Source organism: Somniosus microcephalus, chromosome 3, assembly GCF_052327205.1.
Source record: "Somniosus microcephalus isolate GS21.2 chromosome 3, FLI_Smic_1.0, whole genome shotgun sequence".
In the NCBI taxonomy this organism is placed as follows: Eukaryota; Metazoa; Chordata; class Chondrichthyes; order Squaliformes; family Somniosidae; genus Somniosus; species Somniosus microcephalus.
This window is the reverse complement of record NC_140989.1, coordinates 28647875-28662629: the sequence shown is the minus strand read 5'-3', so window position 1 is coordinate 28662629 and position 14755 is coordinate 28647875. Positions and strand designations below refer to the sequence as shown.

The following is a 14755-nucleotide window of genomic DNA, read 5'->3' as shown; positions in this document are numbered from 1 at the left end:
GTTGCTGCTTGGGATCAGCTGTCAGCCCAGGCTGGTGATTGAAACTCTGGCCTTTCTGTTCTGTATTGCTTTCAGTTTTTAGTTAATGAAATTTGCAGTCAGTATCTCTTCTTCAGATCCGACAGATACAAAAAGATCATCAGTAAATTTATTATGTTTTTGATGTATCTTTGCTGGTTTTGAATATTTGTGAGTGCCGTTGGCCCCATTGGGGTGCAGACTGCTGAATTATCCTGGGTTTGTGACTGTGTTTCTCCTATATTAATTACTCTTGCTCATACAGTTATTAGCCAAGGTGCTGCTCTTCAATTTGCATGTGTTAATCCGTCTCCCTCAGTATTGCGTTCAGTAATGCATCCAGCTGGCCTTTTGATGCCATAAGCACTTAATTCCTTGTTTAAAAAAAAAAAAAAATTACAGAAAGCTGAAGCGAAACAAGTTAATTTTATTTAGAATTCTTTGGAAATGAACTGCAGCATCACTTAAATTTTGAATTATTTCTAAATGATTGCTAATTGATGTTTGTTTCTTCCAAATTACCCAGCATTTGGCTATGCCTTGATTGGAAATAGCTTGCACGACGAAGCAATAAAACACTTTTCAGCACTGTTACAGGTATGTACATTTTATCAAATTTACAGCAAAATTGTAACCCATAACTCTAGTCCTGCACACTTTATCCATTTTACCCATCCTGTAAGTTATTTACATTTTTTAAAGTATAACTGTGTATGTGTATAAAATATTTGCGATATGCAAACACAGGACATCATGCACGTTATGGTAAATATTTGCCTTAGTATTACCAGTGTTTTAGGGTGGGGATCTTCTGACTTTTTTTCTGTATCCCATAAATGAGTGCTGTCTGTCATTTGATAAGCAAATTCTTAACATGTGGAGGCTGAGAAACATTACCTGTGCAGTAGAATATTTATCCCTGCACCAATATCGAATATGGTATTCATTTCATACATGTGCCAAGATTTTGCAGACCTGATGGTTTAGCTGGGAAATCACTGCAGAGGTATTGAATAAATACCCGACAGAAAATGCATGTATATTCACTTTGTGTGATTAGGGGTAAAAACAATTGGTGTAAGCGCAGCAACTTTTTCCGACGCACATTTACCTGGAGCTGCTACATTTCTGTTACTTGCCTTCCCTTCATTTTTGTGTCCGTGCAATGTGAGTAGGGAAACCCGGAACTAGTGAGTGCCATCTACGGAAGGGGAATAGCGTATGGAAAGAAGGGTCTACAGGTCAGTATGTCTCCTGTTTGAATTCAAGCCCTAGGTGTGATACCCGAAAGCTTATATTTTTTTACAATTCATTGTGAGCTTTGACTTTTATTTATATGTTTTGAATGATATTTATGTAAATCCAATAAGTTAATCTGTGTGGTACAGGTAGTTACAAACTAAGCTATTTATGTCGATCACGGTTTCGTAATGATTGGCCACCATCTACCAAGATACCCTCTGAAATGTTCATGTAAGCATAATGGAGGGGGATTACAAACAATGTACCCGCTAAGATCGTGCGTGGCCGCGCAGTCAGCTGCAAGGTCCTGCACAGGCCACTCATTGGCTTTAAATTGTAAATACTGCGCATGCGCAGGTTTTAAAGGGACCACGCATTAAAAGAAACGGGCCGCGCAGAAAGAAGCACAGCTTACAGGGAACATTGATTACAAACCAAAAGAAAAGGGCAGCACGGTGGCATAGTGGTTAGCACTGCTGCCTCACAGCGCCAGGGACCCGGGTTCGAATCCAGCCTCGGGTGACTGTCTGTGTGGAGTTTGCACATTCTCCCGTGTTTGCGTGGGTTTCCTCCGGGTGCTCCGGTTTCCTCCCACAGTCCAAAGATGTGCGGGTTAGGTTGATTGGCTATGATAAATTGACACTTAGTGTTAGGGGGATTAAATACGTGGGGTTACGGGGATAGGGTGGGATATGTGTTGGTGTAGGGGTTACGGGGATCGGGTGGGATATGTGTCGGTGCAGGCTCGATGGGCCGAAATGGCCTCTATCTGCATTGTGGGGTTTCTGTGATTCTGTGATTTCTGTGAAAATGTATTGCATTTACTGTAGAGTGCTGCTATTCCAAGCGACGTTTGTGTTTCAGGACATCAAAAATGCTGAGCTTGCCCTCTTTGAGCTGAACAGAGTTATAACCTTGGAACCTAATGCACCCGAAGTATTTGAGCAGAGAGCAGAGGTAAGCTTTTTGTCTTTGTTCAATGACTCCTTTATTTTTGATGACATGATTGTAGTATTGGATTGCGTTTAGTCTGGTTTATACGCTGCATTATAATATTGCATGGTGGCTCTGTTTTTGGACTCTGCAGATTCTGTCCCCACTGGGTCGAATTAGCGAGGCTTTAAATGACCTCAGCAGGGCCATTCAGTTGCGACCTTCAGCACGTTTGTACAGACATAGAGGCACTCTTTACTTTATATCTGAGGTAAGCAGGTGATTGTGCTTCCTGTAGTTAGCAATATTTTGTTTATTACACTGTACAGTAACAAACTAATAACCCAGCCATAAAAACTGAAGCTAGTAACTGTTATGAATAACATTGTAAAATTTTAGCTCCAGTAGCAGAAATGTCATCAAGCTTAAGCCTTACAGTCTAGCAGAGGGGGAGCTCTTCGACTTATATAAAACATTGAAGCATATAGAAAAGGTAAACCCAGACTCTGCAGAGTAAGTTATTACCATAAATGGAAGTTAGTGAGACTCGCATTAAAGACCAGAATCCTTGAGGCAGATTTATCTATACTTGCTAAACTTACTCAAACATTAACATTCCAAGACTGCTCCTCTGATGGGTCAGCTGGTTAAAGCAGTGAGTAGGTGAGCCACACACACCAGGGATGCCCCATATCTGATCACAGGTCTGTGCTGATTTAACTGCTGTTGGCTGGGAAGGCAGTAGGAACGTTACAATTTGGTACAGTGCCCTTGGTTAGGGAATGGGAAATTGGCCAGAGTTGCCACCCCTGATCACTATCCAGCGATCTCGTGACTCCCCAAAGCCTTTCCACCATCTACAAGGCACAAGTCAGGAGTGTGATGGAATACTCTCCACTTGGCTGGATGCTGGATGAGTGCAGCTCCAACAACACTCAAGAAGCTCGACACCATCCAGGACAAAGCAGCCCGCTTAATTGACACCCCCATCCATCACCTTAAACATTCACTCCCTCCACCACTGGTGCACCGTGGCTGCAGTGTGTACAACCGCACCTCCCAAACATGCAACCTCTACCACCTAGAAGGACAAGGGCAGCAGACGCATGGGAACACCACCACCTCCAAGTTCCTCTTCAAGTTGCACACCATCCTGACTTGGAAATATATTGTCGCTGGGTCAAAATCCTGGAACTCCCTACCTAACAGCATTGTGGGAGTACCTTCACCACAAGGACTGAAGCGGTTCAAAAAGGCAGCTCATCGACACCTTCTCAGGGGCAATTAGGAATGGGCAATAAATGCTGGCCTTGCCAACGACACCCACATCTTATGAATGAATTATTAAAAAGTATAGATGTTGCAAAAAGATCAGGCTCGCTCTGAAGAAATACCCTACAGACACTTTCTCCAGGCTGATGCCTGTACTTGAGTGAGGCACCAAAGGGCGACGAGCGAGGCACCAAAAGGCAACGAGCACATGCGGAACTGTAACCCAGCAACTAATTAATGTTCTCGGGAAAGGGAGAGAAGTTGGTGGGTGGTGGGGTGGGGGGACGGTAGGAGAGGGTGTAAGTAAGTGCACTTACCGAGGGGGATAAATTGGAAGAGTTGAAGTTTTCTTGACTTAATGAAGAAACAGACTTCATGGCAACTTGATGTTTTTGATTTCCATCCCCCCCCCCCCCCCCCCCCACAGGCTCCTGTCCTTGTATTATCTTCTCCTGAAGGCATGACTGATTAGGATCTCCAATGTGTGGCAAAGCACAATGGCATTCAGCCATACTGAACTAAGTTATGAGGAAGATATTAAGTTTGATGCATTCATGTAACAAAATTGGCAAAATAGTTACCTCTGTTACCAAGTTTAAAAAAAAAAAAAAAAAATTCTAGCAGTTTTATTAGAAAGTTCTAAGTAGGTTTTTGACTGTTGTTTGACTGTATCATCCAGGATTATGCAGCTGCACATGAAGACTTCCAGCTGTCCTTAGAAATGAAGAAATACCAGCCAATTGCAATGCTGTATAAAGGTCTAACCTTCTATCACAGAGGTATGCTGAAGGTGAGTGCATTGTGCAAGAATTAAGTTTTTCAACCAGGTCTGCCTGCTTTTAGATGTCTGATAAATCCAGAATAATGGATGCTGCAGAGGGATTAATTTAGGATTAGACTCCTTAGATAGCTGACAAGTTATTTAAAGTCTATGGCCTAGAAATGCAGTTGTTTGCGCCAGCCGCTAGCGCCTTAGGAGGAGGAGGAGAAGTGGGGTGCTAAGCAGCTAGCGCCCGGGCGCAGCGCGATCTGCGCCTCTCGCGAATTTCAGTTAAGATTTAGCGGCGGCGCAAAACCTTTGCGCGCGCAGATCCTGACGTCATTTCATGGTGCAACGCCCTTTGTGCGCCCCGAACCGGAAATTCAGTGGCGCCGGCCTATTGTGCGCCTGGCGCCCCTAGCGACTGGTAGAGGGGAATGGTTCCCAGTCGGTGGGGGGCGCTAATTAAAGGGGACTCCTCCTGCAGTATAAATGGCAGCCATTTTGCACCACTCCTTCTTTGTGAGAGATGGATCTTTGGAGAGAGACAAAGGTAGAGAGCTTTCTGGTTTGGCTCAACACTCGCACAGGTACTTGTGGCTTCAGGCCACAGCTTTGCACTTGTCTTTAACTTCAGTGTCATAGCATTGATTGGAAACATATAATGGGGGCTGCAATGGGTGGAAACGTTGGGCTTCTCCATTGCATTCAAAGGGCTCAGAGAGTGCCAGTCATGGCCAGACGGAGAAGGGGCAACAGGCGTCGGCAAAGGAGGCCTTACCCACCCAGGGTATACCGCCAGCAGTTCTCATATCTGAACATGTCTGAGGAGCAGTGTGTTCGGAGGCTGCGATTCAGAAGGGCGGTGGTCACTGAGATCTGCCACCTGCTTCGCGCAGATCTGCAGCCACAGCTGAGGAGCAGGACGTCTCTGTCGGTGGCAGTGAAGGTGACGGTGGCTCTCAACTTCTATGCCACCGGCTCCTTCCAATCCGCTACTGGGGACATTTCCAACATCTCCCAGTTTGCGGTACATTGCTGCATCCGCCAGGTGACCAATGCCCTTTTCAGAAGGAGACGTCAGTTCATCTCCTTCCTCATGACCGTTGACAAGCGGCAAGAGTGTGCAATGGGCTTTGCAGCATTAGCGGGCTTCCCCATGGTGCAGGGCACCATTGACTGCACGCATGTGGCTTTGCGGGCACCTCTAGAGAATGCCGAGGATTATCACAACCGGAAGGGCTACCATTTGCTCAACGTGCAGTTGGTGTGTGACCACAGGCAGCTCATCCTAGCTGTCAATGCCTGCTTTCCAGGCAGCAGCCACGATGCCTTCATCCTGCGCCAGACTTCTGTGGCAGACATGTTCGAGGCCCAGCCTCACCCACGAGGATGGCTTCTCGGGGACAAAGGCTATCCTTTGTGCACCTGGCTGATGACCTCGCTCCGTGCGCCCAGCACCCCTGCTGAAGAGGGATACAATGACAGCCATCAAGCAACCAGGAACATCATTGAGCAAACAATCGGCGTGCTGAAGCAACGGTTCCGCTGTCTGGATCGTTCCGGGGGAGCCCTACAGTACTCGCCTGAGCGAGTCTCCCATTTCGTTGTCGTGTGCTGTATGCTGCACAAACTGGCTATCCGCAGGACTCAGCCACTGCCAGCAGACATTGGAGGACGACCAGAGGAGGAGGAGGACCAGCACAGGAGGGAGGCAGAAAGTGCAAGGGCCGCCCGTCGGCTTATTGCAAGTCGGTTCTAGGCCCCCTTTCGGAATGGCTTGTGCCAATGGCAGAAGATGAATGTAGCCGCTCCACAAGCCCTCAGCCGAGCAGGGCAACCAGGACTTCCAAAAGAAAGCATGGACAGTGCGATTTAAGAATTTTTTTTACTGTGATACCTCTGTGCCCTTCCCACATGACAAACTAATGGAGAGAACCACCCCCCCCCCCCCCCCCCAAAAACACAAATACACCAGTCTCGGCCCTTAAATATGAAACAAATACACCAGTCTCGGCTTTTATAAGTAAAACAAAACATTTGGCCACACCTCCTACTTTTTCCCCTGCGAGGGTGATCCGTTTCGCTTCCGTGACTGGCCCCTACCCGCCCTGCAGTTCCTCCTCAATGGGACCCCAGTGGCTGCAGCAAGGCTGGGGGAAGGCTGCTGAGGGTCAGATGATGAGACGGCAGATGCCCTTGGGGGTCGGCCTGGACCAGCTCTGGGACTGGAGGGGCCGGCTGCTGACTGCTCCAACTCTGCTTGGGTGGCAGCAGTCTGTCCAACAGCTGGTGGCAGCTGCAATGGAGGAGTGACAGTGTTGGCTGCAGGAATGCTGCCAACCTGACAGATCACAGGCACTCCCTGGTCGGCTGATACATTGGCACGCGCACGGACCAGCACTGCAGCATGCGCAGCAATCTGCTGAGGCACAGACTGCTGGGCTGCTGCGGCACAGGGAGTGCCCCGGCGATGCCTGGCCGATCCAGCGAGTGTGGCAGCAGTTAGTGCCCGTGTGGTCCTGGTCTGTGTCTGCATGACAGCAGCCAGTGAATGCACGGCACGACTGAGCACTTGGCTAGAAGCCGCCTGTGAAGCAGTGAAGTCCTGCTGACTTCTAGCCTGTGCTGCCGCGATGTCCTGCAGACTCCTGGCCTGTGCTGCACTGAATTGTTGCAGACTCCTGGCCTGTGCTGCCCCGAATTCCTGCACACTCCTTGCCAGTGACTCTGGAGTCAGGCATCCTTGCCACTGCAGCCATGAGCTCAGTGTGCCTGCGCTCAGCCTGGGCGCCCATTTCCGCTAGGAGCCGCACCTCCTCTGCGCTCACCGTAGCAGGACTGGAGGCCGCACTCGCCCTCCGGGGAGAAGGCCGCCGAGCTTCCCCATCCCTCCCGCGTTGCTGCAGGCCGCTGGTCCCCGGAGCTTCACTATCCTGCGACCCTTCCCTCCAGGGAAGACGTGTCACCATCATGGCCATGGGCTGCCTCGGCTGAGGGTGTCCCTGATGGGCTGGCTTCCTCTTCCTCCTCCTCTATGTCTGACTCGGACACAGTGCCAGCTTGAGGGGCCGCCTCCTCACCTGGCGAGTCACCATCTGAAAGCAGGGAGGCACAAGAGTTGCTTTAGAGTGAGGACAGGGCGGCAGCAAGGGAGGCATGAGTGCTGCTGTGCACTGCATTGGTTCGATAGTGGCAAAGGATGCTGGTGTGAGGCGCAAGTGAAAAGGGAGCGGTCAAAAAGGTGATGACCTTACCATTGGTACCCAGAACAGGCTCGGCACCTCCAGTGGCGACGGGGCCACTCAGCCGGCCTGCCATGATCCGCTCCACTCGCTGCTCGAGGTCGTTCAGCTGTTTCAGGTCAGGACGGCCACCCCCGGTCTGTCGCTGCTGTCTTCTGTTATGCGCCAGCTTGGCCTGCAAGAGAAAGGACCGCCTCTAAGTACAGTGTCCAGCGTCCAGCCCTGATCTTGCCCGCACTGCCTCCCATGTTCGATTAGCCCTGACAGTGTCTAAAGTCCTGATTGCGCAAGTGCTTTTCATGACAGTCCCATAGCTGCTGGATGAGGGCTGGCCATTAGGGCTTTCAGACCTGTTTGGCCATAAAGTGAGGTGCACATGCAGGGATGAGGAGGATACTGGAAAGGGTACTCACCCTGACAACCCGAGTGAGGTCGTTGAATTTTTTCCGGCACTGGGTTGGTGTCCTGCCAACCACGCTGTTGGACGTGACCCTGTTTGCCACATCCCTCCATGCTTTCCGATATTCGGCGGGCAGCGGCCTCCTGCCACCCTCAGGGAAGAGGATATGGCGCCTGCGGTCCACTGCGCCAACCAGCAGCCTCAGGTCACCCTCGCCGAAGCGCTGCGCTCTCTCCCTGGCCTTCTCCAATCTCCTGGGTGTGGAGCTGTTCCAGAAGCAATGTTCAGGCTTTGCCTTAGGGCTGCAGTGTGCAGGGCGTGGCAGCCAAGCAATTCCACCCTCCCCCTTTAAGTGCTGACCGGCGCCTGACTGTCTGCCCTCAATGAGCACCTCGCCGCACCTGCGCTGCGCCCGCCTTCGGTGTTTGCGCCCCGGATCGCCGGCTTAGCGCCTAATGATAGTCGTGCATCGCCTGCTTTAGCGTAGCAGCAAACTCTTGGGGCGATGCAACTGAATATCGACGAAGGTGGCGCTAAGTTGCGCCGGGCGCAAAAGTTAGCGAACGCCATGCTGTAGCGCCCCAAACGTGGCTATACTGAATTTCTAGGCCTATACGTAGCAATGTTTCCAGAATTTATACAACCTCGTGCTGATGAGCTGGCATGGATTCACTGGCTGCCTCTCTTTCCTCTGGAAGAACGGAGTTGGCCTTCTGAGATGCGAGTGTGATGAGCCTCCGTCAGTAGAGGTGTTGTCCGTTCCTCTTGGATCTTTTGTTCCTGGGTCAATTCGCCTTCCGTGCTGGTTGCTGTACCTGTAGCTTAAATCTAATCTCCCTTGATCTTGGAGGAACTTGTACATCGAAGTAACACACTTGTAATTGGCAGCTATAGCTATGCAATCTTAACTTCTGTAACCTGTGTCTCTGTCAGAGATGCCTGTCTACTTATATTTGATAAAGTACTCCCACATCACTTACAAAGACTACTACAAGAACTACTAAAAGAATTGCAATGAAACACTAGCACTTAGACTACCAAGATGCTCGTTTACTCCGTAGCTTCACAGGTCTTTGCTAACAGAAGTCGCACATAACTGTAGTTAAGGCAGAGCCTCAATGCCTGGTATAGAATGTTTTGTTGTACAAGTAGACTATCCTTTATCCGAAAACCTTGGGACCAGCCGTGTTTCGGTTTTCGGAAAATTTCGGATTTCAGAAGGTATTTTATAAGACTGGGAAATTTGTCGGGGGTGGGCGTCGGGGGGGGGGGGGGGGGGGGTGGGCGTCGGTCGGGGGTGGGCGTCGGGGGTGGGCGTCGGCGGGGGGTTGGGGTCGGTCGGGGGTGGGCGTCGGCGGGGGTGGGGGTCGGCGGGGGTCGGGGTCGTGCGCACGACTTACGCTGAACGAAAAAACTGTCGGTTTTTAGAGGTTTTCGGTTTTCGGAAGTTCGGATAAAGGATAGTCTACCTGTATCAACCCATCGTGGTTTAATTAGCATTAGCTCCTTCCTTTCCTAGAATTCAGTCAGACTACTGACTGCACCTTGAGGACACGTTTAAGGCAATTCTTCGGGCATTTCTCCGACACCCTCCTTCAGCTCCGTGCAATCCCTATGATTGAGACAGGGGGTTCACATTTAGGACCACAGCACAAACTAGCATCTTACTGCTTTATGCTAGTGTATTGAGGCTCAGCACTATGGCCCACAATGTTGCCTTAGGAGTTTTAAAATATATCCTCTGTTCTTTTAGTGAATAGTGTAAATTATTTGGAATTTAAAAAGAAAAACCAAGACTTGCATTTATATAGCGCCTTTCACGATCTCGGGACATCCCAAAGTGCTTTACAGCCAATGAAGTACTTTTGAAGTGTGATGATCATCTCAATAGATGATCTAAATAACAATTTAGAGAAGAATTTTGCTACAAAGAGAAAAATTGGCAGTTTTGTATTTGTTTCATGTGATTATGCAGTAAACTGAATAGTGCTTTTGTTTGTTTTTATCTTGTAGGAAGCAATTGATGCATTCAAAGATGCCCTTAAACTCAAAACGGATTTTACAGACGCTTATAGAAGTCTAGGGCAAGCCTACAGGTTGGTTTCGTTTTAATTTTGGTGGGAAGGGGAAGAATAAATTTCAGTTGATTCCTTTTGGTAGCAAATTAGAATAATTATGAAGGCATCTAACCAGCAACTGAAGATTACTGTGGTTTGTACAAGTAGGATCGTTTGGCTGGAGAAGGCCCTTCGGCCCTTTTGAGCTCACTCCAGAATTCTAACTCTACCGTCTTCCTGTTAGAACAGCTACTGTTTCTTGAGTCTGGTGGCCTGCCTCAATCGCCCATCCTGTTAACCTGTTCCCTTTGTTGGTCACCCTCTCTTTCAGATTGCTGTGTCATAGTCATAGAGTCATAACGGCACAGAAGGAGGCCATTCGGCCCATAGAATCCATGCCGGTGTCTCTTCTGGTTGTGCCCCAGGATTCAGTCCTTCTGCTCACTGATTTGAAGGAACATGTCTAGCTGTACGTGCACCTTCCTTACCAAACCGAACAAGTGCAGCCTTCAAATTATTATGAATCACCAGTTCAGTGGTAGTGAGATAAATAAAAACAGCTATTCTAAGCAGATATTCGAACTGAAGTCGGTTCTAAGCTCCAAATATGGCATCCTACGCATTCTTCCTGCGCCTAGAATCCTCCCTGTGTTTAAAATTAAGATTCACTGCACAGTCTCCTACTCTAGCTCATTCTTTTCCAGAACCTCAAAGCTGGAATTCTTTTCTTTCCCTCAGTTTTTCTTTCTTCCTTCAATCTCCAGGCTTTTAAATCACAAGTTTGACGTTGCCTAATCACTACTTTCTGAATTCAGCCATAGACCTGTCCTGCACGATAGGCCTTGGCCCTTCCTCTGGGCTTCTTCATTTTTTGGAAAATGTTGACCGCTTTGGTACTAGTTCTGCAAACGTTTGGGTTTTTTTTTGCACTTAATGAACCAATTAGCTGTTAAACAGGGGAAAATGGACATCAGAAAAAATTGAGAAACATTTACTGGTCTGTCTGTTGAAGCACCGGAAATACATGCATGTTTGTGCATTGTAATCATTCACAGGTAATACATGCATGTTTATACGAGTTATATTCAGTTCAGATTGAGGGATTGCATTTTCAGTAGTAAATTCCTGTCCGCAGTTCCAATGAACATTTAGTTTCCGATTGCCAGATTTCAATAAAAAAATTGCAGCAGTGCAGTTATTAGTACCATGCCTATGATTTTAGATTTCTTTTTAACATGTCTGGTCTGGGAGTATGGTATTGAAATATTTTTGTATTACATTTATTGATAAAAGAACAATAAGCTTTATTTAAATAAAGTTCAAGTTGATGGTAAAATTTGTAACTCTCTAGTGGACTGCTTACCTCATTTTCTGCTCCATTCATAACAGACAGACGTTCGATGCAGACTATTACGTCTGCCACTGTTTCATGGAGTGCTTGGGGTACAGGCTCAGACTGCAGTTCAGCTGGAACACACAGCTGCTGTCTTAGTCCACCTATGTTTTCTGGGTGTTCCCCAGATTGGACAGGAAAATCAGTCCCAAAGTCTTTTGATTCTAACAGAGAGATAAGGAAGTTGCATTAGCTTACACAGTTGAAATTGAAGGAGGATAGGTAAGGGGATTATATATCTATTGATGTTCAACATACTAGCGAGCTTGAATTTTCTCCAAACCTGATTATATTAGGACTGGCTGTTTCAGCAAAAGTGTTTGAAAACAGATCAGCAGACAAGAATAAAAGAATGTTGAACTGTAAAGAATTATAGGATGCCATGCCCTGGTTTGTGTGCAATCCGTAGCATGGTGCAGGCCCAGTAAATTAGAGTTATATTACTGGCTCCTTCTTGCTTTCTAGCCAGAAGCTCGTGCTTGGATCTAAATGCTGACTTGCTACTAACATTGAAAAGCTTCAAAGTAAATTTTAAAAAGGAACTGGAATTAAACTGCCGCTAGTGTGAATTAAACTGCAGCCAGCATGAAGGTGAAGCACCTCCTGCCTAAATATTATTCGGACAACTTTGCACTTGATTTAACCATCAGGGTTTGTGTCACTGCATAGCCAGAACTATTTTGTGTTGACCGAAGCTGTGTAATATAATTGAACTACTGTCTTTTTTTGACGTGAGTTACTCACGGTGGTAGCTTTTTAAAGTTTATGCGTAACAGACAGATTTGCTTCACTGGAAAAGTTGACTGGAAAGGCTGATGCATTCTGTTGTGATATTGCATTTTTCCGTAGAGAGTTGGGCGACTTTGAAGCAGCAATGGAGAGTTTCCAGAAGGCTTTAATATTGAATCAGAACCACATTCAGTCCCTTCAATTGAGAGGAATGATGCTTTATCATCATGGTAGTCTCCAGGAGGCTTTGAAAGACTTTAAGGTATAGGGTATTTGAAGATATTGTGTGTTTTTAAATGATGTATAAAGTTTTCAAGATTTATTTTTCTTCTCCTTCTCCTCTGTCTCTCCCCCCCCCCCCCCCCCCCCCCCCCGCATGGAGTACTCCCGGCTGAAAGAATCGGCAGGTTTGGCTTGTTCCCTGGCCTCTCCTGTTAAACACTCAAACTATTTGTCATAGATGTGAATTAACTTGACACATCATTTACAACTAAAGATTTTTTCCTCAATAAACTGGTGGTTGAGACTCCAGGGGAATCAAGGGATATGGGGATCAGGCAGGCAAGTGGAGTTGAGATCGAAGATCAGCCATGATCTTATTGAATGGTGGAGCAGGCTCGAAGGGCTGTAGAACCTACTCCTGCTCCTATTTCTTATGTTCTTATGCTGCTGCTTTAGGAAGTGCCCAGGGGTGACTTTCTCTCTCTGACTTGTGTTTGCTTTTCTTTTTCCTCCCCTCCTGTGGGAACTCCCATTAGCACTTCACAACAGCACAGCTAAGGCCACAATCACCACGTGAAAAATAAATGGTCCTTCCACACACTGGCATGAATCTAAATCTTTTCTGATTCACTATGCAGAGCTGGCTAGGCCCATCAGGACTAAGAAGTCAAAGTTTGAGTATGAATAGGAACTTTTTATACACAATCCACCATTCTTTTGAGGACTGCAGTGACAATTAGACACCCAAAATGCTTTTACTGGACGATGTTGATGTGGAAAAAATGCTGTCGTATCTGACACCAGGTTTACTTTACAGTGTTGCACATGACGGTAGAGGTTGTGGGGTGGGAGGGAAGAATTATTTTTGTAAAGGGGAGTATGGGAATAAGCAGAGTAATGATACCTCTTCATGAATTACAAATCTCCCCTCTCATCTCAGGGTTCAGATGATGCCAGACACTCTGAGCTCAGTTTACAGTTGTTGTCCAAATCCTCCAGAAGATTAGATTACACGCTAAACTGTCTTTGGCAGTTGTGACTTTTTTGTGAGCTGTCTGTTTTGGGGCTGGAGGTGTTTCATTTTACATTGATTGTCTGTGCCACCGGGGGCACTGTTTTTCTTTGGTGCATGATATTTAATGCTGATTGATGTCAGCAAAAGGGTATTGATGAGACTTATTGCATGATACTTTACTAGAAGTAAAGGGGTCGGCCATTTAAGACTGATGAGAAATTTCTTCACTCAAAGGGTTGTGAATCTTGCAATTCTCTACCCCAGAGGGCTGTTAATGCTCAGCTGTTGAGTATATCCAAGTCCGAGATCGATAGATTTTTGGATACTAAGGGATATGGGGATAGTGCAGGAAGGTGGGGTTGAGGTAGAAGATCAGCCATTATCTTATTGAATGGCGGGAGCAGGCTCGAAGGGCCATATGGCCTACTCCTGCTCCTATTTCTTAGGTTCTAGAGTTTAGCTTCCTTGGTGCATATTAAATGTACTTGATCTCTATATGTTATCTGTAAGAAAATGCAAACCTGCTTTCTAGTTTGAAGAGGGAAAAAAATATAATGTCAGCTGGCTTAAACTGCAATTGGCAAAGTATTTAAAGCCAGGTGTTAAACACGGGGAAAAATTCGTTAACGACCATTTTGGGTCACTAACATTGCTTGGCCGCTAAATTTAGCGCCCGGCGAAAAATAGTGCCGACGATCGCTAACTTAAGTTATAGCGCCCCAAGAGGGAGGTGGAGCGCTAATTCAAGCGTTCCACTTCTTGGAGCGCTAACACCGAATATCGGAGTGGTGCGTTCTGCAGTGCTACGCACTGGGCCACGTAGTGCTGCCGCATGGAAGGGGAGGGCCCAAGCCCACAACTCTGCGGGCCCTATCAGGATCACTGGGGAACGGGGTGCCGTGCTGGGCAAAGACGCAACGGGCCGCAACAAGTAAGTTGGCCGACTTTATTAAAAAAAAAAAAAAAATGTTTCCGCCACCTGCCCTTTAGTTAGCGCCCCGCGAGCGTCCTGCTGCTCCGTTCCCGCCCCCTGATTCGGTTGCTGTCACCGCCCGGTGCAGATTCAGGGGGCGCGGGCCAATTTTGCAGGCGGGGCGAAAACCGGGCGCTCTGCACTGTGATGACGCCTGCGCAGCAGAGTGGGCGCTTCCGGTTACTGCCGCCGCTAAACTCGCACTGAATTTAGCGGGAGTTGTTAGCAGTGCCGTGCCCGGGCGAAAGGTCGTTTGCAGCCTGTTAGCGCCCCCTAACGAGAGTTGCAAATGTACCGTATTTCTAGCCCATAGTCTAGATACATCTCACAAACAGGAAAAACAGTCACTTCCTCTCCCTTGCAGCCATCAAGGGTGTTGATGAGTATCAATGCAGTTTTAGCCCCCACAACAGTCCAGCTAGTGGAAGCATCAGTGCACAGCCCCACAAACCACTGCACAGAAGCTCACCCCCTAAATTGTCGGTTGTGCGATGCT

At 47.5% G+C, this 14755-nt stretch overlaps 1 protein-coding gene across 4 annotated transcripts in view; it reads left to right on the top strand.

Annotated features, from left to right (window-relative positions):
* ttc13 (tetratricopeptide repeat domain 13) overlaps positions 1 to 14755 on the top strand; it is a 55086-nt gene that overhangs the window by 10872 nt on the left and 29459 nt on the right. For 3 of the 4 annotated variants that reach the window (XR_015075911.1, XM_085979774.1, XM_085979775.1), the window contains exons 4-10: positions 545 to 615; positions 1194 to 1259; positions 2125 to 2217; positions 2348 to 2464; positions 4145 to 4255; positions 9884 to 9966; positions 12170 to 12311. Coding sequence is in view for 3 of the 4 variants with exons in the window: in XM_085979774.1 (XP_085835900.1) it covers positions 545 to 615; positions 1194 to 1259; positions 2125 to 2217; positions 2348 to 2464; positions 4145 to 4255; positions 9884 to 9966; positions 12170 to 12311 (683 nt within the window). In the remaining variant the exon portion in view is untranslated. The remainder of the gene's footprint in view (positions 1 to 544; positions 616 to 1193; positions 1260 to 2124; positions 2218 to 2347; positions 2465 to 4144; positions 4256 to 9883; positions 9967 to 12169; positions 12312 to 14755) is intronic. The other variant, XM_085979776.1, reaches the window with a different exon arrangement.